The sequence below is a fragment of the Phalacrocorax carbo genome, chromosome 3 (genome assembly GCF_963921805.1).
Source record: "Phalacrocorax carbo chromosome 3, bPhaCar2.1, whole genome shotgun sequence".
NCBI lineage: Eukaryota > Metazoa > Chordata > Aves > Suliformes > Phalacrocoracidae > Phalacrocorax > Phalacrocorax carbo.
This window is the reverse complement of record NC_087515.1, coordinates 30,442,662-30,467,241: the sequence shown is the minus strand read 5'-3', so window position 1 is coordinate 30,467,241 and position 24,580 is coordinate 30,442,662. Positions and strand designations below refer to the sequence as shown.

Here is a 24,580-nt window from a genome sequence, read left to right as displayed (position 1 = left end):
GAAACAGAGTATTGGTTGGTATTCCTGCGCCTTAAAGGCCTGTGGGGTGGAGCCGGGCTCTGCTGGAGTGACCGTTATTTAGCAGCTTCCATTTCAATTAATATTGTGAAATGTTACTAATCCATGCAAGTGTTATTGGTGGATTATATTTCCCTGTGATTGCAAGGGTAGGGAAGTATATCAGAAGTGACTGGAAAACAAAACCATACTGAAATCAGTCATCTGGATACAGTTTAAGTGCGCTTGAAGCTCAACTGCACACACTAGGGACTGTCGCTGGCAAAAACATGCAGCCCTTCAAATTCAATTTTCTTTGAGCAGTTTGCCTTCAGTCTGACCTTTTTAACAGACGCAGTACAGAATCAATAGGTCCTGAGTTGATGCTTCTCTTTGCTGTGACCAAGCAATAGCTTGGTTATTCAAAAAATTTAAAAGAAACACAGGTATTATTCAAAATTTTAATGCAAGTTTGATTTTGAATAATGAAATTTTTATTCTTTACTAAGAAGTATTTATAATACCCTGCAGAAGCAGTGCAAAGCCACAGTGTCGTGAGCCTGTCCTGGGCTATGATTGTAGTTAAGGGTACAAATTCAGTGCAGAGGTAGCTTGGGCTATAATTACTCCTACCCAACCCCTCCTTCTGGTCCCAGCTACAGGCACCTGTGTGTTTCAGCTGTTCCTCACATGTTGCTGTCCCAGGAGCCTGGTGCAGAGGAGCTGAGCTTCCTCACAGCCAGGAAGCTGCTTAACAGCCCAGGCTGGAAGAGAAAGGCAGGCAGCTGTAGCCAGCTGGCTAGTTTGAAGGTACTGTAGATCATTGATGCTGATTAACCGATGCACTCGTGCAAGCTAGGTCTTGCCAGGCTGTTCCCCAGTCTTTATGTGAGGAACCTCACACCTACACCAACTCAAGTTTTACTGCTGCTGTGGAAAAACACCCCTTTCGTCATAATTAAACTGTTATTAGCCGTAAGGTCTACTTTTCCTATTGCAAAGCAAGAGTTGGGAATACTACAGAACAGATTTTAGAAGTCTCTGCTTGGAGGAGAAGACAGCCAAGTAAACTTCATGCTGCATTCTTAGCCTAGCTGAACAGAAAAAAACCACCAACCCACAGTCAGTAGGTCCCCACAGCAGTATCTCACTGACATAGACGGAATTTTATTTGCTGTCCTCTCTCACATCTGGTCAAGAATAACATCTAAATACATGGATTACAGTAGACTTAGTAAGGCCTGTACGTGTGCTAAGCTATAGGCAATTACCCTGCTGTTTGCTAGGGGAGTTAGCCTCCTTTTTTATTCCAAAGTTGCTCCTTCTCTACTTTCCCAACAAATTGCAGAATATCTTCAGCAAGAAGTTGAGGTTCCTCCAAAGCTGCGAAGTGGCCACCTCGAGGCATGAAATGGAAGGAAACTATGTTGGTGTATTTCTTCTTGGCCCAGGCCTGGGGTGTGTGCATGACTTCATTAGGGAAGGAGGCAATGCCAGTAGGTACTTGTACTGTGAGCCTGAGAGAGGAGAGAGAATAATTTTAATCTTTTAAACACTTAACTCGGCAAGAAATGGAAAGTCCCAAGGAAATGTTGTTCTTAAACCATTGGGCTTGCTGTTGTTAGGCAATTAAAATTTGACTTCCAGATCTTAAATTTGAAGACTAGACAACACTCTCATTCCTGGGGCGGGAATTGTATACATTGATACTAAGATAATTTTGCAAGGGCATAAAACTTAGAAGCATGGAAGTGGAGAAGAGAGCCCTAGGAGGTGGTGGGTATCAAGTTTCCTCGCGCTGTATTCAGGGCTCTAGTCATGTATTGAGGGGAAGGCACACGATTTGACAAGGGCTGGAGAGAGATTTACAGTGAAGATTACAACTAGAACATGTTAAACCTGGCAGGAGAACTTGAGGGTAGGCAGGGGAAGAATTATCTTGAAGCAGGAGGAGAGGAGAGGAATAATAGAGGGTTAATCTACGCTAGTTCAGAGGAAACATTTCTGAATGTGAGACTTTACCCTGTAAAGTAGCCCTCGCTTTCAGCTGGCACAAACACACTCTACAGAATGCTTTGCACATTGGCAAGGGCAGGGAAGCAACTGGGTTTGAGGGGAAGACTACCTAACAGAGTGGAATAAGCCACGCTTGTTATAAACAGAGCAACATTTTGTAGGTTTAAATATCCCATACAGGTAAGCTGCATTGTCAGAAGTGACATATTTTAAAATTCAGATACAAAAATTGCTGGGCGCATGACCACTGGAAGCCTGAAAACTGGGTGCCTAATTTTACTTAAGTCTTTAAGACTCCTTCCTCTAGGCACATATATAGCTCATCTCATGTAGGCAGAACTGGAGCAAGATACTGCCCACAGTGTAGCCACAACAGCTTCAAGAACTGAGTCAGCTTCCTGGGAGCATAATTTCACAGCTAAATAAATACCACAGCAGTGAGCTGTGGTTCCAAATATCTCAGGGCAGGTTTAAAGCTTTCACTAATACTCAAGCTGACACAAGTATATGCAACCAAACTGCTGTCTTAAGTGTCTGCACAGCAGGAACATCAGTCTTAATGACTTGCAAATTATGCAGTTTGTTGCTTCCAAATGCTGAAGTTGCTTCCAAAGGTAGGACTTAAATCTTTGGCAGAAATAGGCAAACTGCGTCCAGAAAAGTACAAAAACTACAAAACAAATAAACAACAGGCTAATTTAATAAGTAAAATCTGGAAGAACTTACATGTGCTTTTCCCTAGTTGGATACAGGGTGAATGGGAGGGCCTCAAGCAGAGCCTCCAGTCAGATCTCCTTACTGATGGTTCAGGATTCTTACCCAATTTCCGTGTTTTTCAAACACAACACAGTACATCAACTAACAGTCCCGTCCTGCGCAGGAACGCGGTGACACAGCATGGCTTTTCGTCAACATTTGGAAACTTGCAGCAGTTATAAGACAAAAGCAACCTGTCTGCAACCATAAAATTAAGTTCAGGGCAAAGTATTTAAAGAAAAAAACTTACTTACCTTTCATGTTTCTGTGTGCCTACCCCCTTCTGCAAATTTTCTTTGTAGAAACGCATTGAGGAGACTATGCAGCCTGACACCCAGTAGATCATGATATTGGTGAGCAGATCATCCAGGTTAAACTTCCTGAATAGGTAAGCCCAGAGATTGCTTAGTTAGAACTGAATACCACTTTGTATTACTTTAGCAGGGACTTGACTTCGGTTTGGTTGTAAGAAAAAAAGTTACAGGAAAAAAATAGTTAACTTGGTTAAGAAAAGAGTTGAGAGGTGAAGTGTGTTACTTTCCCTCTGTCTGTCAGAGACTAATGAAGCACGTTAAAGGCTTTCAGACACAAACTGGGAAGTGACGTTTTAACTTCTATACAGAAGACAGACTCCAACAAGCACCTTACGCTCCAGCCCAGCTCCCTGTACTGTCCCTAGACTGGGAGGGCAGGAGCAGAAGAGCACATGGAACTGCTTGTGCCATTTATTATTTGTAATTTGACATGCTGCCATGAGCCTTCAATAGAGCCAGCACATGTTTCATACCGAATTATTAGCTGTATGCAGTGCAAACACTCTATTCAAATCCACTGTCATGGGGCCTTTTCATAACATGCCCCTTTGCCCCACTCCTGCCAGGTGTCTCAGCAATTTTCAAAGGGGACTTCATCTCAGATTTCTGCTGCACACTAAAAATGATCCTTTATTAGCAAATGGTAGGTAGGTGAAGCAATACTGATCAATTTAAAGCAAATTCATAGAGTTAAGTATTAGTATTAAAATGAATTATGAGTTATCTTCCCCAGCATCTTAATGCATGGTAAACTTTTGTTTTTCTGTCCTAATGAGATTCTTCCACCTAAATCAGTTTTTAATCCCCAGAAGTTGCAGGGTGTATCTCTTTTTTCCAGATCAAAGCAGGAAGGGAGTACAGGCCTTCATGGCCTGTTTGCTTCTTTGCATGCTGTAGTAGTACAGCACTGCGCCATCTGTGGTCGCTACAGGCTGCCTACGAGATGCGAGGCGATCAATTCAGACAAACTTCTTCAGCTATGACTCTGGGCTTAGTCACCTCATCCAAAAGGGCATAAGACAAAATGCTTACTTCTCTAGTCCTCCATCCTCTAAGTTATGGAATTCCAGATCAGTCCATGAAGAAAACTTCTCCAAGATGTATGCAGCCAGTCCAACAGGTGAGTCATTCAAACCACAGCCTGAAAAGGAAGAGGAGAAAAATTGAACTCAGACTGTTACAGAAGCGGGCCATTATAATACAGAGCAGATAACGTTACAAAGCTGTTCCAGCAGCTCTGTTCTTAAATAAATAAATAAATTAGTAGAACAAGTTGGAGCCATTTATTGTTGAATCATAAACGGATAGTATCTGCAAACGCACAGGCTCCGCATTAGCTCACACTGTATGTTTTTTGAGCTGATGTAACAGTATTGGATTTCTGCTGCCTTTTTTCTTCATGTAAGCTAATAAGATTAAGCTCTATGTGCCAAGAAGGGTTTGCTTCCACTAATCTGGAAGTTGTCATGTATTAAACAGTATTACAGGGCCAAACCCCACATGCCTACACCTGACCAGGAGAACTTGCATCATTGTCTAACAGCAAAAATATTTTTAAAGGATTATTAGACGGTCATTAAAAGCAAGGCTTTACTAAAAGGTCCATCTTCTGAATTAGCATTAGTCAACTGACTTCATGCAGAACAAGGCTTAATATACTTTTTATAGTTTGGTTTGCTTGGAGAGAAAAAACCACGCCTGCACCTGGGACTTTGCTAATACATCCTAGTGCTGTGAAATACAGAGACTGTAACCTGCCCCAGCTGCTCAGAAAAACCTTAGAAAAAGCTCTTCCTAAGGAACAGCAATATATCTGAAGTTCCACCCATGCAACCCAACCTTCCCAAAAGATGGCTAACTCTATAGCCAGCACAATTTAATCAGTAATTGCTATTTAAACATGATACTTGAGTTTCAGTTATCAAACAACTAACACTGATAACTAAAATACCAGGTGTTTGAAAGTTATATTGAGCATGCTTTCCAGCTCTGCAGAACTGGACAAGCAATAGCCTGTTCTCATACACTTACTGTGAACAAAGAGTACGTCGGTTTACATATAGGAAAAATTTACATCAATCCTAGCAGTATTTGAATACAGGCGCTGCTGCCTATTTCAGTCAGTTGAAAATGAACCCACGCTCCATGCAGGTTTCCCAAAGAATAAGTGTAAAATCAAATCCATGCAGGCCACTTTGATGAAATGCCAACTCTGAAGCAATCAAGAGTATAGTATTAGCAAGCACAGTATATACCAAGAGCCAGAGACAACTTCCTTGCTTAGGACAGCTTGCAAGGTAGCCCCGTACCACCAGAAGTCTTAGGAAGACTGTGGTAGCCTCCATGGCTGCGCTTCTCCCAGCTACCTTACGCTCCCTTCTTCAGAGTGTCTTTCTCCCTACAGGAACCTGCCACCTGCCATGCTCCTCTCTTCTTTGTCCTCAAAATTGCAAGAATGCCCCTGCTCCAGCTCCCAGAACATGAACTTGCTGCTGGTTCCCAGTTGGCTCTGACAGAACACACGTTACTAGTAGGGACAAGAATCAGCCAGAAAACACAGCAGAAGGAGCATGGCTAGGCCACTTTCAGCTACCAGCTTCCCTGTGTTTTCTTAAAGCACAAAAAGGGATTAGAGACTAGTAACTTTTAGAAACCAAAACTCAAAAGGAAGCAAAATTATTTTAAAAACATAAAATTATTTTGCCTACATATTTTAAGAATATACCTGCTTCTGTAGGTAAGCTTATAGAAAACCATTAAGAAAATGTGTCCTTAGCTATGTTTTTAATAAAATCCACGAGGGAATTGCTGCTGCACTAAAAAAATATATTCAGTATTCTTGGCTCAGTTGTCCAATTCAGTTGCAAAAGATGTTTTCGAAATAGAAACACTTAATACTCAGATACTTTACTAGTTAAGCAATCTGAGTGACTAGCCCGTCTAAAAAGAACATTCATAGGCACAAGTGTGCCAGGCACAAAGTCTGCAAGTGGTTCAGAACAATGAGAACCAAATTTGATTTTGCTTTTCAGGTATTACTTACGCCTATAAATAAGGTACATTGTGTGCTGAGACAGCTAAAAGCTTCTTGTAGTTCACATCATTTGAATGTGATCCATTCTCTGTGACGAAACTATATTTTGCTCTCAGCATAATTACATTTGAAATAGAATTACAGGCCCCATTGATAGCAGAAGTGAAAAAGTATTAAACCATTTTATTTAGGAAAACTGAAAATGAGGTCGGTGGCACTTAGAGCATGCTCAGTTTTGATGTGCAGGCTTACCAATTCTGCATGCAAAAGTGAGAGTAATACTAAATACCCATATGTAACCTTTCCTGACTTGGATACAGACAAGGAGCGCACCTTTAAAAATCTTTAACCTTCCTGCTTCCATTTCCCTGAAAACAACTGATTTTCTGCATATTTTAAGCAGTATGTTTTGTTTCTATGAAAGTACAACAGGAATAAACAGACTAAGTATTCTGAGCTCAAAAGGCTTTTTTTTGTGTGTTTTACCGACAGTATCAGGCTTTGTAGCCTGTATGTGAGCATAGCCAGACTCCAACAAGATCCTGTAGAGCCCCTTTTTCAAGAAGGGAAACATCCGCTTAACATCTTCATCCTGGAAACCGAACAGCCCTGGAAGATAGCGGCCCAGCAGAATGGAGAGCAGGTGAGTGAATCCCATGTTCGTAACTGAGGCTAGATTTAAATGGAGACCTTTCATATGGCTAAAAATAAAAACAGAAAAAGCCCCGACAAATTAACAAAAATAAAATATGATTCAAAGTTGTTATATTTAAAATGTTATTAACAAAAATGGACATACCTGAAATTTGTCCTGCTAATCACATCGTGACCTTAGATGTACTTTGTATGTGGCTTTTCACACAAAAATGACAAGTCAAAGGGGCAGCTGTCAGTAATCGGCACACAGTCCTGGACACCAGGCCACAAATCCTCCTTTCGTTACAAGTACTTACCCCACTCCAGACCCCAGTGGGGCCATTACAAAACTACTGCATGAGTGTTTGAAAGAACAGGTGTAATTCTGGATCACTGCTTAACCCTGAGCACTATAGGAGAAACTACACAGTGATCATAGGAGGACTTGGACAGGAGCTCTCAAGTGCACAAGAAATAACTATTTAAAGAATAAAACAGCTTTGCGTGCCAGTCATGCAGCACTGTACCAAAGGGGTACTCACTTGGGAGCTATCTGGGCCAGATTGGTGCAGATGAGCCAGCCCCAGTCACCACCTTGTGCGTAGAATTCGTTGAATCCCAGTCTGAGCATCAATTCATAAAAAACAGAAGCGGCACTTACAGAATTAAAGTCTGCATTAAAAAAAAAAACCAAAAACAAAACCACAGAAACAGATCACTGTTGCATTAGTTCCAGCTACACTTCTGACTCTGCAGCATTTATTCTCCCCATAAAGGCAACATTCAAGTTTCTAAAAAGCTACAAGTCCATTTTTCCTTGCCAGTCTGACAGACTGACTATATGGAAACCCTTGTCACATTGCCCAGGGAAGGTGCAGAGAGCAAGCAGACACCATGACGAGAAAATCCAGCCTTCATTGCAGACTAGTGTTCTCCTAACCCCACCAGTTGCCTGCACACTTGCCGGAGTGAGGGGCTGCCAGACTTCAAAGGGGTTGCCTTTAAACTGTAGTTACACTCCAGATGAGCCCTGTCAGAGGCACTGAGCATTGCCCAGGCAGTTTCCATTTTGTCTACCATGAGCATAGCCTCATCTTAATGATAGTTGGAAACTTCAAGTTTCCACTACTAATGTGCTTCTGCACTTCACTAAATGCTGACCACATAAATCACAACCAGGGAAGCAGAGAAAAGCAATACCAGCCTTCCCCACATCATTCACCTGCACATGTAATTAAATACTAAACTCAGCATCACTTTAAATACCACCTCACTCCAATTTGCTGCAGCTTGTGTTTGTATAATTCAGAGCACAAGCTGAACAAGCAGGTATTTGGCTGCAGTCTACCATGCAGATACATGAACTGATTTGTTTCAACTGTTGCTTCTCACCTACCTGTATAACGCTGTTGAACACGGATTCGAACACCCAAAAGGAACAGCAACAAATCAAGTTTACTCTTCTTGCTCACCCACACACAATTCATTGACTCAATTACAATTTGTGAGTTGTCACTTCATAACTTTTTATAGTCCTTCGTAAATTATCTATACATTGCTCCTGAAACTAATCAATGATGTCACCTGAAGTCATGCCCTCACCTCCCTCTTCCCACATGACACAGGAAGAGCCAAGAGTTACTGTTCCGCTAACAGGGGCTATCTCACTATGAGGCTAGGCTTTTGTTACTTCAGTTTCTTCTCATACATCATACCTTTTTTGTGGGGTGCTTCTGAGAAACCATAACCAGGGATAGATGGGCAAATGACTTCAAAAATGTGTTCATCACTGAGGCCATGGCTGGCAGGATCCGTCAGGAGAGGGATGATCTTGTAAAACTCATAAAATGAGCCAGGCCAACCATGAACCATTAATAATGGCTTTGCAGACTGGCCTTCAGGCAAACGAGGAGGCTTTACGTGAACAAAATGGATATCAATGCCTGTAAAAATAAAATAATTAATTAACATGCCCAAATTTACCATGACACTGAAACTAATCAGAGAACAGATTATGAACAAATCTGTATTGAAGTCTCTTTTTGGTGAGCATGCAAACACACTGCATTTCTCTAGATCCACTTATCCAACGACCTTAAAGTACTTTATAATGGGCAATTAAGCAGCACAGCAGCCAAATGAGGTTGGCATATTTCTGTTTTAAAATAAATTGGCAAATTAAGACATAGAAGTGAAACAATCTACTAACGGTAACACAGTGACTCACACAGATTAAAGGCAGAAGAGATGATTACATCATTTAGTCCAAGTGCCCTTAAATTTTACCCAGATGTCCCTATATGGCACTAGATAGGCTTCAGCCAACCACAGATTTTTCTTCCTGAAAGGCACACAATTGCAACTTGAAGGCATCAAGGGATAGGGAATTCATCATAACTAGCAGCTGTTTGTTCGGGGGCGTTAATCACTTTCCTTGTCTTGTGCATGCCTTACTTTCCACTTGAACATGTCTGGCTTCTGTCTCCAGCCACTGAGCCTAATGTTACAGCAAAAGGAATTTTAAAAGCCTTCAGTAAGTACGCTCTGTCTGCGGAGGCCTCCGGTAATCAAGTCACTCATCTTAACTGCTGATAAACCAATCATGCTGAATCAAGGATTTGAAAACATGCCTTGCTAAAAGAGAGTTGAAATGTTCCATTTTGTAGTTCTCTTCTGCCTTTTGTCTCAAGCTTTCAGTATCTCTTTAAATGAGTAAACCAAACCTGGAAACTACATTCGAGTACCAGTCTCCTCATTGTTAAGTAAAAAGGTAAAAATTGCAGTCCCATTTCCTTTGTGATCCTTACAATACCTAAGCAGCAGGCTTCACGCAGCATTGCACTAGTTGGTCCAGGTGAGCTGCTTTTCCTCAAACTCACTCAGGGCTTTGCTTTCCAGGAAACAATAATTTGCTCTTAGAGCCTGAATGCCTCACTTCTTGATGCATTTAAGCACATTTTGCTCACATCAACTCCCACTCACCAGAAATCCCACCCCGTTTCACTCACTGAGATTTCCCCACCCTTGACAATTCCGTGGATTTCTGTATCCTCTGCAAAACTTTGAAGCGATGACAGAAGCTATGAATCTGATATATGTCAGGTCTGATCTTGTCTTTTCATGGCTCATCTCTGTAATCATTCCTAATGTTGAAATTTGTCTTCCCATTGCTATACATAGTGCATCGTCCTTGGCTGCTTCTTCCTTTCTTATCTCAGATGATACATCTTTTTTTTTTTTTCTTTTTTAAGGGAAGAGTTTTTGCTTTTATCTTTTTCAGCACTAACCATGTTTTATACGCCTAAATAAAATCTTTATCTTCTAACCACTACGTAACAACCGTTTATTGTCCCAAATCCATTTTAAATATTATGGTGAACTGCCCCATTTGAAATAATGTACAAATACGGGTGCAAGGAAAAACGTAATAGCATAATCTCAAGCTTGAGTTTTGCCATCATGTGAGACGATTGCCTGCTGCGCTCTACATCTACAACTGTATCCCCACATGACCCAAGCACAACCCTAATTCAAGCATTTAAATCACCCAGTTTGATGAAGCTCTGGCTCAAGCAGACCTTAGCTGAATGGCCTCATTCAAAAGGTGCCTGTTCTTTGAACGAAAAGACAAACCCTTCACTCACACCTGGCTCAACCTCACACACTCAACCCCAAGGGAAAGGCATTCTACGTTTCTAGACCTATGAATGCTTGAAATGGAACAGCAGAGTGCATCTGCCCTGCCAAGCAGGGACAACCTGAGCAGCCAGCATGCCCAGCTGAGGAGGGCTGCGAGACTGACGGCATCACCATGACAGCAGCAGCTGGGGAACTACATGGAGCAAGAGGCAGCATCTGTGGGTATTTCTGCGTGACTGCACACAAGTCAGAGAACATGTGTACATCTTAAGATCCAGTTCGGTTTCCAAATGCCTGTGCCTGGCTCCTGTTAACACCAGCTGACAACCCATCCATGCACAAGGGAATTACATTTGTCACTCCTTGTCCTAAAGGTTTCAGTTACGATGGAGTTTCTCGCTGCTTCAGTGGCCATGGCAGCCAGGGAGGGGCAGCCCCATGGGATGCAGCCATAGCATTCTTAGCACCAAGATCCCTTGTAGACAAGATTATGTATTACTGTTTGGTTATTTTTTAAGAAAAAAAGCCACACACCTTGAATCTTAGTTTTGAATTGTGGGTACTTGTTGAGGACTTCAACTTGTTTCTTCCAATTGAACTGGTTTTTCCAGTAGGATACAACCTTCCTGAGATATACCGAGTTAGTCCCATAATGGAAGCAGCTGTTCTCCAGCGGCTCAGTGAATCGAGCCTGGTCAAGTCTCCTAAATAAGTCCTACATGGAAAAGGAGAGAAGAGACATTACAGGCACTTGTGTCTGCCATCTTGGGCTCTACTGTACATGGTTTCTAGTTATTCCCAAGTGAAACCAGAACAATGAAGATAACATCTCCATTTTTCTCCTCCAGATGGCCTCCTCCCTCTTCCATTTCCAGCTGTTCTTAACCCTCTCTCTGTCTTTGTTTTGCAGGGCAGGCTAACCTGTTTGCCAGGCTGATATCCACAGAGGACAATACACTCTTCTGACAGCACTGTGGCTTCACAGCATGAGTCTCGTTGCCTTCCCACAGTACTTTGCTCCCCAGGTTACTTGTGAGCCCAACTTCAGAATCAATGCATGGATCTGGCCCAAACCTTTTGCTCTCTTTCCCAAACCAAGGGGCTGGGGTCTTCACCGGGAAACACTCTAAGGGATTTCGCTTGACTATGAAGTTGGTGAAGCTGGGCTGGAGTGAAAGTTTCCCAATCTAGAATAATTACTAAAGTGGCCTTCCTACTGCACTTCAAGGCTACAAGGGATGCTGATGATATTGCAAAATCAGTCCAAAGTCACTTAGCAGGGAAGGACAGCCCAGAGCCCCTTCCTACTGCAAACAGAACCATGGAATGGTGAGGGGGGAAGGCAGGTCTAGAAATCTAATACTGCTCAAACCTCTGTGGGGTTTAAACCTGAACAGCATTTTCTAATACAGCAATAGAGGAGGCTCTGATTCTGACAGAAGACAAGTTAGGCGTATGCACTGGCTCATGCCTCACACTGAATGGGCAGCCTCCGTCTAGGCAAGACGTTAGTATGCAAGCTCACTGGTTTTGGCATTCATCATGGGTACAGAAAGCATGGATTTCTAAATGAAGTTTTTAACATGTCTTCACATTCATGCTTTTTGTCTATGGTTGACACCCTTTAAAAGATGTTTTAATAATGTATGCTAGCATAACTTTAACTCCTAGTTTATGTAAGAATATGTTTAGAAAAGAGTTTTCTACCAATGGGCTATGTTGCAATAGCTGTCATAATACAGAATTGTGTGTTTTTGAAAACACCTGTAAGTTAGAAATTATCTAGCTTTGTGTCTGCAGTGTAAGGGGAAAACATGTACGGAGATCAGTGTTCACTGCTATTACTGAGGGCAAACAAAGTGTTAAAACCCCCAGGAGGCCTTACTGAGAAAATAGGAAACCAGTATAAATGACTAATACAAGCAATCCCATGAGTACTGTTTGAACCCCTATGACACACAGATCTATGTAATTGTGCAATCCCCGACTTACACAATCAAAATCTTGCTATCTAACAAATTCTGCAACGTAGGTGTTTACTGTAATTTACCACTGTGGTATTGGCGTTGGCCAAAGTAGATCATTAATTACAGAAGAATCAGCATTCAACACAGCTGTAAACAGAGCAGTCAAGAAAATGAGATATTCATAATTGCTTCTGAAAGGAAAAAAAAGACATTGTTCTTATCCTGGTCTATACAATCAAACTGAGGAAGGTGCACAACAGGAACACAGAGCTGAGTAATCTGCAATATGATTTTTATGTTTATTAGGCTTTACAAAGGAGGTTTATTTACTAGCAATCTTGCAACAGCCAGCTGAGAACAAAATTGTATAGCAGGATATGAAATCCATACCTATCTTCTGAAGTACTGAAAAAGCCCTTCCCCCAAGTCCTGGGCATCATTGCTCATTCTCATAAATGTAACTATTGGTTCAATTTAAAAATTACTTCCAAACAAGTTCTGCATTTATTTGGCCATTTCTTACTCCTCTCTCCCCAGTACAGAGATTTGCTTACACTCAGCTCCTCTTCTGTAGTTTCCACCTTAAACGGCCAAATAGTTGTATCTTCTTCAGTGTCAGGCTTTTGTCCTTTCCCCCACCACCCTTCTTTGAAGGGTAATGCCTCTTCTTTCTTCTTGGAAAGCAAGAAGTAGATGATGACTGTCCCCAGAACCAGGAATACTTCGAGCAGCATAATGCCTGCAAGAGAAGTACAGAAATCTTGTAAGACCAATCAGATAGTTCAGAGACATACTTTGTAAAGACTGTAGAGGTTTACTCACTTTTAAAGATAGGATTCAATCTACACAATGTTCTGTCACTCACAGGACATCAACGCTTCTGTGAATTTTCAGAAAGACGATGTTTTAACCTACACAGCTTAAATGAGGAGGAAATAAATGTTTTACATAAAGGACATTTAGTAAAAACAAAACTCAAAGCAAGTCCAGAGATCACACGGCTTGGTAATTAAATAGTCCTCTGATTAAACACACCATGTTGGCTTCTGCAGTGGCCACTGATTGCTGCTAAACTTCAACTGTAAAGAAGGTGACTGGGGATATAGTTCAAGTTTAATGCTTTCTCTTCCTCTGAAGCACTACATTTCCCACAGACTCCAAAGCAGAGCATCTCTTCAGTAAGGCTCACTTATCTATTGTTAGAGATTTGGAAGAAAAAACCCAAGACATATATAAAGAATAAAAAGTGAAGCGCATGAGGGCAGCCACCTTGTACCTCCTGATGAGCCTGGGGGAGCAGGGCAGGGATATATTTACATAATCCTTGAACAGCAGTGCAAAGGGTAGAAGCACCTTCCCTTTCTTCCTCCCTTGGAACTGTTCTAAAGAGAAAACAGAAGACCACATGTGTGCTCTCCTGGCACTAACACACCCTTCACCAAGTGATAAAATTCTGTCAAACTGAAGAACAACCTGATTTCACAGCATATCTGCACAACCTGACTGCAAGGGCTGTTGTGCTTTAGTCAAATAGAACACCTTAAAAAAATCCATTTTGAATAATGTGAACTGTTACATGCTGCAAGTAGTAAAAATAGTTACTCAGGCTCTTTAGTTATTGATGTTATCAAGCATCCCTCTAAGTATGAAAAATGTTTGTAAGGTGGTTTGGGGAACAGTACCATTGTCAATTTAATGCATAATTGTAAAGAGTGTCATGTTTCAAACACTCATTTTCTGGGGAATTGAGAAGACATGAAGTATTCCCTGCTCTAGGTGTACCTGCTCAATCAGGGGGGTTGGACAAGATGATCTCCAGAGGTCCCTTCCAACCCCTACCATTCTGTGATTTCAAACTTCGTAGGGCAAGCATTATTTATGAACACAGAACAGTCTTCATTTTCTCCAGAGCTAGGAGGTTTTGTTTGTTTTGTTGCTGCAGAGTAATTTGAGGCTCTGAAATTGCTAAAGAAGTCAACAGAATGGACCAAATTTGTTCCTGGATCAAAACAGGAATTGTAACACAAGTTAATGGGAGTTGCCATGATTATAACAGGAGTAAAACTGACCCGTCTTGTAAGTGCCTTTATGTGACAGGACACGTTTTAGTCAACCTCTTGAGTTTAATTTTCTAATGGCTGACAGTAAAGAAATAAATAAAACTGTCAAAATAAGCAGCCACTGAAACATTTGTAGAGAAGTCAGGCACTGTGCAGGTACAACAGCAAGCTGCAACAATATATTGCTTACATACGCAAGTGCTACAGCCTTGAAAAGTGACCTGAAATTCCTTAGTCCTCAGAGGCTGAAGAAATGGAAATGATAGGCACTGAAAGAACTCAATCTGTTCATTTGTTTCACTTGTCCTTCCATAATTTCTGTTGCTTGAGGAGATGCTAGTTTTCCTTCGCCATGTTCTCTGGAGCACAAGACAACAATGTTTTCCCACTTCCAGCATACTCAGGCCATAACTTACCCCAAAATTAAAAAGTTTGTCCAATTTCAGCTTGCCTCAACACATAAACCAATGCAGTCTAGGAGCCTCCAGAGCACAATTAAATTTTACTGCAAAGCAGAACTGGAGGGACTTTAAGAAACTTCAAGGCACTTACATAGAAATAATACCTACCACAGTATTTAATACCATTTCTATTACTAAGTCTTCGCAGAGAACAGCAGCAACTTCCCTTGAAATCACAGCACAGCTCTGGCCATGCCTAGGCTACAGAGGTTCACCAGCGTAACTATGTACACACCACGTATGAAAAATTCAAACTCTTGTCCAACTGCAATACGTTTACAAAGCCCCACGACAAACAGCCATGCCAAGAGAAAAGAGCTGCTGTCAGCGCCAGCCCCGTTGTTCAGGCAGGATGGCTGGGGTACCTAGAAAAACAGGGGACTCTTTCTCCTGGCTTATGCTGTATCAGCACCACAGCCTCTGCCAACATGGTGACAGAGGCACAGCACCTAACACAGAACTGCTTTACCCAGGAACAGAATCCCAGCCCATTCTCTAGTAAGAAACCTGTATATACTAAGTCACTGGAGTACCCAGAGCTACAAAAACATTTCTGCTTCCCCCATCTGCTCTCAAGGAGACCTGAGAAATCAGAATTTTTGCAGCAGAAGACATGGGAGGGATGGTGTGCAAATGTACATGTTGCATTCGCCCTGGAGCGTGCGTACAACGAACTCGCTATGTGAAAATATATCCTTCTTTGCAATTAATTCCACACAGATTTTAGGACGAGCTTGTTTACAATCCAGCAATAAGAGCCAAAATCAGCTTCAGGTTTCACAAAAGTTCTGTCTTCTAGAGAGAAGTGGGGCCAGAGACAGATGTGATTTTGACTTGGAAGAAGCTGCCTCTGATACTGGTTGGATTATTTTTTTTGCTAACAGAGGGAGATCCCAAGTTGCCCACTATATTCAGTCTCTCTCAGTTCCCTTGAAAGTGCCTGTAAAATTCCTAATTACAAGGAACAGTGGGGCCTAGAGCTCCAACTGTGCCTCATTTTTTTTTTTCCTGAGTGGACAGGAAGAAGAGAAAGGGCAAAGTGCATCAGCAGTATTTTAACTCGCACCAGTTCACAGCACACTCAAAGGGATTGTTTTGCTAGGGATGAGTTACTGGAACTCGGCACGCTCCTACCAACCTCTCCAGCCTGTGCTGAGAGGAGACCACTTAGAACAAATGCAATCAATGATTTCCCAAGTTTGCTATTCAAGCTAGTTCTCTAAAACTCCTGTGCGTTATTTGAAAAGCATAAAGCAGCCTCAGTCGTGATGGATCTGCACCAGAATTTCCTCCGCTAATCACTACTGAGCTGTTGTGAGATGAAAGTTATTAGCCCCTTACACTTCTTCCATAGTACAGCAATATAGAACCACGAATGCGGAAGGAGAAACAGGTACAGTAAAACTGTTCTATACTTGCAGTGTTGAGAGAGGTAAAAACCAAAGAGCTGGCGTTTTTATTTTCTGAAGCCTCTTGATGCAACCACCCCGGCATGTTGCCTTTAAAAATGACTACTTCAAAGGGAGTTCATGTTTTGGTTTGGCTTTTTCCTCTTTTTATATGCAAGACCTTAGAAGGAAATATTTCCATTTCTTCCATGGTCAAGTACTTAGGCTCCAAGACTCTGCTGTACTCCATGGTGGTTTCTGTTTGTAGGCAGCACTTAAATACCTTAGACAGTACTTTTACCCTAACGAGTCCAAGGAAGAATGTTTTTGTTTTACTACTTTAAAAACATGTTTTGAAAGAAAAATGTTGAAGTGTGATGGATCCAGTAAACAACCCAAAAACTAGCCCCTCTTGAATAAGGCAAAGCGCATCTCAAGGAATAGGTTGTTTGCAAGAAAATCCCAAAACTTTTTTACAATGTCCTTTGTTGAAAACACCTGTTTTTCCAGCATTGTTTGCATTTTAATTTGCGCTGTCCTCCTTTCGTGCATTAAAAGCAGAGCTAATAGCTCTACAAGAACAGAGCAATTATTATTTACATCAAAGCTATGTCCTGCCTCACGCCCTGTCTCCATCAGTATCCAGTAACAGATGCCCCAGCAAACAGCGCTATTTATTTTTCAGAGAGGTCATCTATGAAATAGCTTAATGGTAAAATCTCCATCTTGTTATACTGGTAATCATTCACCTTTACCTTGCAGCATTAGAATCCATCTGAAACATGTTATTGGAGAAATAAGCAGCTGGAAAGACTTTCAACTTAATACCTGAGAACTCATTTTGGCCCAAACACTATGCAACCCAGCTGCTATGGCTTGAATGATGCACAACACCCGCAACTCCAAGTGCTGCTATTAAACCCTATCAGCGCAAAACTGCTGGCATAGGGGTGAAGCAAAAGCTCTGAGAGACCATGCTGCTTTCAGACACAGGCCAGAGGTGATCGTGGTTTACAGTTAATAACGTTTTCTCTCCAAGGTTGGTTTACTAGCAGACTGCAAGGTAGCTCAGAGCACTTAGCGCACGCTGTCAGGTACACGGTCTATTGATTAATAATTACTCTGCAGGAGAAATAACAGCTCAATTTAGAAGTGATGTTTCCGTTTATTTTTGTTCTGTTACATAAAATCCCCCATTAGGTTCTACTGGAAAGACACCCCTCTGCCGCAGCGTCTTTGTTTACGGATCAGTTCGCCTGAAAAGCAGCAATTGCAGGTTACTCTTCCCAACAGACCTGAAGGAGAAACAACCCACTGGAGGACTTCAAAAACTCATGGCACCTGTAACAGGGTCCCCTGAGCACTGACAGCCTAAGAGGGGCTACAACATGGCACGGTCCCAGAAGCTTTACCCTCAGTCTACATCCTACCATCTCCGGGCATCGCATTTTTGTCATTACATAACACCAGAAGCAGACAGAAAACCATGAAGCAAAGACGTTTGTATAAGAAAAACTTCCTATTTATGTAGCTTATGGAGCATTATGACAAGCTTCAAAATAGCTTAGCAATGCAGGAATTGCTTTGCATACAGCTGATAACATCTCCCAGGTGAGCATAAAATGATCCATTAACATTGTAGGAAAGGAGGAGAGGTAGGCATCGGATGAAATAGTGTGTCCCACGCAGGGAAGCAAATCAAAAACAGGAAATACAAATCCAACAGAGTTTCTGGCTTGTCTCGATAAGAAATTTAGCATTTACATTTTTTATTGCCATAGGGAGGTGGCACACAATGCTATCTCCAAAACAGCAGGAAGAGATGATATCATTTTGTTCCACAATCTTTTTCTAGACTGTTCACAATCAGGAATTAGCCAGTACAGCAGGAACCTATTTAGAAGACCACAACAAGAGGTCACCTCCCCAGCGGAGGAGTAACAGCACTCTCTGCCAGCGGGATGGCTAGGCCTCTCCCAGGACGCCCGGTCCCCAGGGAGGAATGTCCCACGCCTGTGGCAGTGAGGCACTGCTCCCCTGAAGCTGGTCATCTGCTGTGCCCCTGGGGCAACAGTAACAACAACAGAGAGCCCGTTTAAGGCTCTGGGGGTGCCCATATGCGTCACCCAGAACTTCTACTTACGGCAGTTAGTCCCTGATGCACTTCACTCCAGGGGAGTACCCGAACACCTTATACAACATATTCCCACCTAATTTCTCCTACGACACTGTGACAGTTGAGCGGTATCATCGGTTCAGTACTACACTGAAATCTGACAGGCACTGAGACCCAAGCCTAGCTAAGCATAAAAGAAAAGTAGTACGGGACTAAGTTCACTGTTACCCACTTTGCCTCACACAGAGGCAGCATATTTATGCAACCACTGGCCAGTCTAAGCTCATCTCACAATCCTAGTTTAAAATACTGCACGCCACATTTTTAAGGGGAAGACACTCAATTTACAAGAACACATAATTTAAACATTACTTGCTCTGTCAAATCAGTGCCCAACACTTTCTTATGTCCTGCTTAAAAACATGTCTTATCTCAATTTTCCTTATTTTGCTTCTATTATGCTTGAACAAACCTACTTCCTTTAAAGTGTCTAAAAAAAGCCTGTGGGCTGCATAAATGCAAACTGGCAGAATTCAACCCAGGATCTGTGTGATGCCCGTTACTGTGACCTAATGATTGTGTGCACAATTCAGCGGAAAGCAGATCTACTCTGCAACTGCAATCATTTCTGTTCAAGACTACAGACAGAAAAGCTGCTAAAACAATTCTTAAACCAGCACTGTTCAGTCATGATAATTAAGGGTGAAAGAACTGTTTAAACTTTCAGAATAATACATTTGATAGCTACAACATTAAGGTTAGGTCATCCAGATATTTTATCCTATTTACTCTATCCAGCCTTTACCCTATTTAATGACCCTGAAATTCCAACAACAGCAGGTTTTTTGCACATTTGCAGAGAAGCGACAGAAGCCTGGCATACAACTTGGGGGTGAACACAGCTGAAAGCTGGGTCTCCTAGACAGAGCTCTCTCAAATCATGTTACTGTTAAAAAAGGGAAGGATATCATGCCAATAAGAAGTCTTTAAAACAGTTTTTAGCCACTGTCCAGCCAACTAAATGACACAGTCCAAAAAAATAGACTCCAAAGAACATCTCGAGCTTTACTTCAACATTTAATTTCTAATGTCTGAAAAGAAATTATGAATAGCACATTGTTCTGTTTTGCCTTCCACCAGAGTTTCTGGCAATAACGACATTAACCTCCTCACTCTGTGCCTGTATCTGCCTTTTATGGAGGGGGTGGAAAAAAGTGCAGATGAACCAAAAGAGTTAGATATTACAGATACGGAAATGAGATCGAGGTAATTGTTCCTTAGGTCCTAAGGGAAATTCGGGCTCCATTTTTAGCTTCACCAAATCCTCCAGTACTAAAGAGTAAAAGGTTGCCTTCCTCCCCTGCCAGGGTATTATTGCCAATATTTTGCCTGGTCTGATCTCTACATAAGACTCAGGTTCATCCCGTACTGCTTGGTGGTACGGCACAGCATGTGTCCATTTACTGTTGGATTTTCCATTAGTCTAATTCTCTTAAGATTCTTCCTTAAGAAATCAGAGAGGGAAAGATCTTATTTAACAAGCAGCTTTACGAGCTTTTGGTATTAGCACTGTTAGAAAACTGTGTTACTAAAACCTTTAATTATTGACATATGTAGAATTAACGTGTACATGGTGCCTTAGAGGGGAAAAAAAAAAGTGTTAACCATTTGAAATCTTGCACTCCAAAACATGTAAGAACAAAGTACATGACAGTCTTTCAGTTAAAAGGTGTGGAGATGGAAATGATGAATATAAAGACTGTCAGAGGAAGTTTCTGGCAATCTGCAAGACAGTAAGATGAGGTGCACACTGTAAATTTAAATTAGGGTCATGACTCCAAGTAGTAAGGGCAGCGTGAATGAAATCATGTATGAGAGTGCAAAAAGAAAAAAAAAATTTGAAAAAAATAAATTGTGACTATGGAAACAGGAAGAGACAGAAACTTGTTATCTCTTTATGAAGACTTCATTCTCAAAGAGAAAAGGAACTTTGAATGATGAGAGAGGAGGGGAACAGATGGTAGTCATCATTTTCTGTCAAATAACTGCAACACCAAAAGGATGTGCCAGAGTAAACATGTAACAAGAACAATTCTTGCTACTTCATCTCTCTGTTAATAACAACTAAATATTTAAGTTCTCTTCGGGTTTAAGGGCTTGGTCTAGAAAAATGCACTACCTGTACCCAACAGATTAGAGCAATTAACACTCACGATGAAGCAGCTAAGAGGACTAGGTCCTTCAACAGAGCTTTAGTTTTGATTCATAATATGTAGCCATTTAACCCGAGTGAAGGACCTGTCTTCTGTTAGACAGCAAAGTATACCCAGGGTACAGATTTGGTGGGCAGCCAGGGCATACAGAACAAACTGGTAGAGCAATAGCTAACATGTCTTCATTGCAGCATTCAAAAGAAGAAGGAAAAAAAAAATACTGCTGGGCGCAAGAAATACGAGAAGAATGCTTGAGGTAGAGAAAGAACAAGAACAAAGTTTGCTGACCCTTTACTTGTCTTGTGCATTGCACGTAATCATCTTCTATGGGGATGTTTCATAAAAAAAGTTGGGGGAATGTCAGAGAACAGCTCACTTTTCAGAGCAGGAACCTAGAAAACGGCTCCTGTTCTTTACCCCAGTAGGATCTCTCCATAAATCGGATCACAGATAATTTCCTCATTCCGGCAAATGCATTAGAAGTCAGCATCATACACTACTGAAAAAAAGCAACTAACAAAGCATGGCTACCATGATTCCCACAAAAATATTCCTAGCCCTGCCAATCAGAAAGCATTTAATCAATAACCACATGCTTAAATATATATCAAAGCTGATAATGCCGCTTTAAAAAGACCCCCATAAAAACCCAGGGTATATTCAAATCACTGCGTAAGCCATCGCACTATGTCTAGCATGACCAAGATATTAAAGCAAATGACATTTTAGAAGTAGATTTTTGTGCTTTACGTAAACACCCATTTACACACACAATGATGCTTTTAATTAAAAAGAACATGTTCAGAGGAAGAATCCGGGACTTTTTCAATAGTAGTATTCAGATGGGGAAAAGGCATTAATTACAAGCGGACCAAAGCTCTTCAGAGGGAAGCAAGACACTCTACTTTCCAAGTGACTTCTCTTCAGGGACTTACACAGTAATTAGAGATCTATTTGCCACATTTGGAACTTGCACGTTGAAGAAGACTGCCCTGGTTCTGGGATTGTGCATTGCATGAAGAAAATACTCTTGCAGGCTCAATGAAGCAGTGCACGCTCTACCACTAAGGGTAAGGCTTTACCTCTGCTCGTCACAAAATTTGAATGCTCCCACTATAATACAAAAAATGTGCATAGGAATATGTAACGTAATAAATTCATTTGGCCTAGAGCTATAAACTGTACTTGACCTACCACCCCCATCCCCACTTTGCTACTTCTCCATCAACAAATCACTATTACTGAAGAAACGGGAATTTCTGGGACTATTACCATTCAGGTATTGTTACCCCAAACCTTTTTATTCACCTCCTGTAATTACAAAGAACAAATTGGCCATGTATATTCTGCTAAGAAGCCTGAATTTGTTTCACAATGCTTACCATACTAGAACACTGCAGTTCTACATCTAAAAATACTAGGGAAGTCTGAAAGCTTTACTGAAAGCCTAGATAAACAAACAGGCTGAAAACATGGTATTACCCTATGGAATGACCAAATACAAGAAGTATAGTAGATCAAGAGGGGGGAAAAAGGCCTTTGGAAACACCTAATAAACCAAAACCTATTTTGGGCAAGTCACACAGACAAATTGCATGTGTGTTCAGGCTGCACTGGTTATTACCAACTGTGCTCTATATCAAATTGTTTACTTCAACACCATGATTGCCCCTATGAAAAAAAAAAAAGGAACCAAACCAGAATTCAGAAGAAATAACAAACAAATGGAATTTAAGCAAATCACACACAAGTTTTTATATATTAATTCAGACTGGAAAATATGTAGAATACAGAGTCATGAACCTGAGACTGTGCCAGGACCTTCCCCACAAAGACTTCAGCTCTGACAAAGATCTAATCCTTGTCCTTGGACAACTTCAACTGTGGATTGATTTTCAAAGCTGCCTAATTGCTTTTGGTGCCTATCTCCCATCGATTTTCAGCAAGCATTAGCAATTTGTGCACTCAAGTCTCAGTTTTAGCTTACTTCAGACAGGAGTAATATCCGTTTCAGAGGAGATGCACAGCATCTCAAAAGAATAGCGCCAATCAAAATATTAACCCCACATTTGTGGCTGCGTAAGTGAATTTGTGACAGTGGCTTCTAAGACTGATCCTGTTTCATAGGTTCACCTACAATAACTAGGCAAGTTTCCTTATTTTAGAGAAAGCTATGCTATGAAAATAAGGGAAGAGAAAGCAGTCTAATTCAATAGATTTGGAAAATTAAGCAACATACTTGATTATTATATGTTTTAACTGCAGGGGAAAATCAAAATCCCAACTGAAGTCTGACAAACTGAGCCAAACTTGAGAAGCAAGCGTGCCATTTGCTTAGCCTTTTCAGAACGGCTCAGTTATACAACAAAATATAGTCATTAAACTTCAAAGGTTTTCTTCTCATCCCTAAAATGTTTGTTCAGCAAAATGAACTATGTATATGGTACTCATTCAAATAATTTTCAGGTTTGGTAAATTACCCATAAACAAACAAACAAAAAAAGTTCCATTTCATATCCCCATTTAGAGATGAATTAAAAAACCAAACCAAACCCAGACTAAACCGTTTATATACCAATAGTTAAAGCCACTTATTCTAACTAAACCAAGAAACGTGGCCAGGTTCCCAACAAACAATAAGTAAAATTGTTGTTTCCATACGTATTAGCAGCATTAAGGCCACCTTATCAGGAACCTTGAGCTGGAAAAACAAAGCTGGCTCAAGCAAGCTGCCGGGGAATGTCGCATCTACACTCCCCCCAGAAAAGCCAATTAGGGCCTTCCTGTTACTGAAGTGAACCCGAAAATCCCCACCCGCCCCACTGCTATTATTCAGACTCTAATTTAAATACCCATTGTTGTTAATATTTTGATACTGCCAGCTGGCAGAGGGGCACCCGCTCTTTAAAATAATGGTATTTCAGGCACGTAAGCGCAGAGCCTTCTTTAAACAGTCTTCGTTCCCCCCTCCCTCGGTGTTCAATGCCTGCACACCGAATAACCTACAAAAATAATTTCTCTTACTGGATGGGAAGCTCGGGCCAGCGCCCCCCCTCTCCCCTCAGCCGCGTACCGCCCCGGCTAGGAGGGCAGAGGTACCAAGTCACCCTCCAGGCAGGGAACTTAAACGTTCCTCGGTTCCCGCCCTCAGCTTCGGCCGCCCTGAAACCCGCGTTAAGCGCCGCGGCTGCCCCGCCAGGGGGCTGCGGCGAGGCGCGGCCCCGCCGCCGAGGGCTTTGGCGCCTCTGCCCTGAGGCGAGGGAGCGAGCCGCCCCTCACACCCCGCCCGCCCCCGTTACCTGCCGCGGCCGGAGCGGGGACCGGCGCCGCGCACCCTCGCCTCGCCTCGGCCTCGGCCTCGCCCGCCGCCGGGGCCGCCCACCGCGACGCCGGGAGAGGGGCACGGTGCCGGCCGGGCCCCCTCCCGCCGCAGCCCGCTGGGAGATGTAGTTCCCGCCGCTGGGAGATGCAGTTCCCTCCCGCGGCCACCGCCGCTGCAGGCGGAGGGGCGCGAAGGCTTCACCCCCGCCGGCGGTGGGCCGGGCGAGGGGCGCTGGCACCCCCTGCCCCGGCAGCGCCGGTCTCCCCCCGCCCGGGCGCGCTGGCACACCGATGCTCAGCCCCGACCAAAAACCGGGCAGTGGGGAGCGACGGGGCTCACCTGGGCACGGGTGGGCACAGGGTGTTACAGGCTTCAGCCCCAGCAAACGCTAATTCACCCTTGTAACGCCAAAATTCGGGGACAGCCAGGCAGCAACTCGCTGTCATAGAGTGGCACCACGCGTGAGCTCCCTAAACGGCTTCTCAGCCACTCTCCCCCGCGCTGTGGTAGGGCTGGCCGAGGAGAAACACAGCCCAACTGCTCCACGTTCCCGGCTGCTGCCCTGTGCAGCCCACGGATGTGCACTGAGAATGCATAGAGTAGGGGTACTTTTTCCTTGAACCTGTGTTTTCAAGGCCTGTTTTCCAAACTTGGTCAGAGT

The 24,580-nt window shown here is 42.4% G+C and overlaps 1 protein-coding gene across 4 annotated transcripts; it reads right to left on the bottom strand.

The window, feature by feature from the left end:
- Nucleotides 1-444: 444 nt before the first annotated feature.
- Nucleotides 445-24,035, bottom strand: EPHX1 (epoxide hydrolase 1). 4 transcript variants are annotated; one of them, XM_064446357.1, is made up of 10 exons: nucleotides 23,897-24,035; nucleotides 13,182-13,278; nucleotides 12,914-13,098; nucleotides 10,927-11,107; nucleotides 8,469-8,696; nucleotides 7,296-7,425; nucleotides 6,604-6,818; nucleotides 4,116-4,224; nucleotides 3,024-3,149; nucleotides 445-1,514 (listed from the first exon to the last, which is right to left on the bottom strand). In XM_064446357.1, the coding sequence occupies exons 3-10, from the start codon at nucleotides 13,091-13,093 to the stop codon at nucleotides 1,289-1,291; spliced, it is 1,395 nt and encodes a 464-aa protein (XP_064302427.1). In that variant the 5' UTR covers nucleotides 13,094-13,098; nucleotides 13,182-13,278; nucleotides 23,897-24,035; the 3' UTR covers nucleotides 445-1,288. The 4 variants fall into 4 exon arrangements, with proteins under 4 accessions (XP_064302427.1, XP_064302430.1, XP_064302428.1 ...); XM_064446360.1 differs by lacking the exon at nucleotides 13,182-13,278 and adding an exon at nucleotides 21,533-21,710 and having other exon boundaries at nucleotides 23,897-24,025; XM_064446358.1 differs by having other exon boundaries at nucleotides 13,182-13,239; nucleotides 23,897-24,025.
- Between the last annotated feature and the right edge of the window lie 545 nt (nucleotides 24,036-24,580).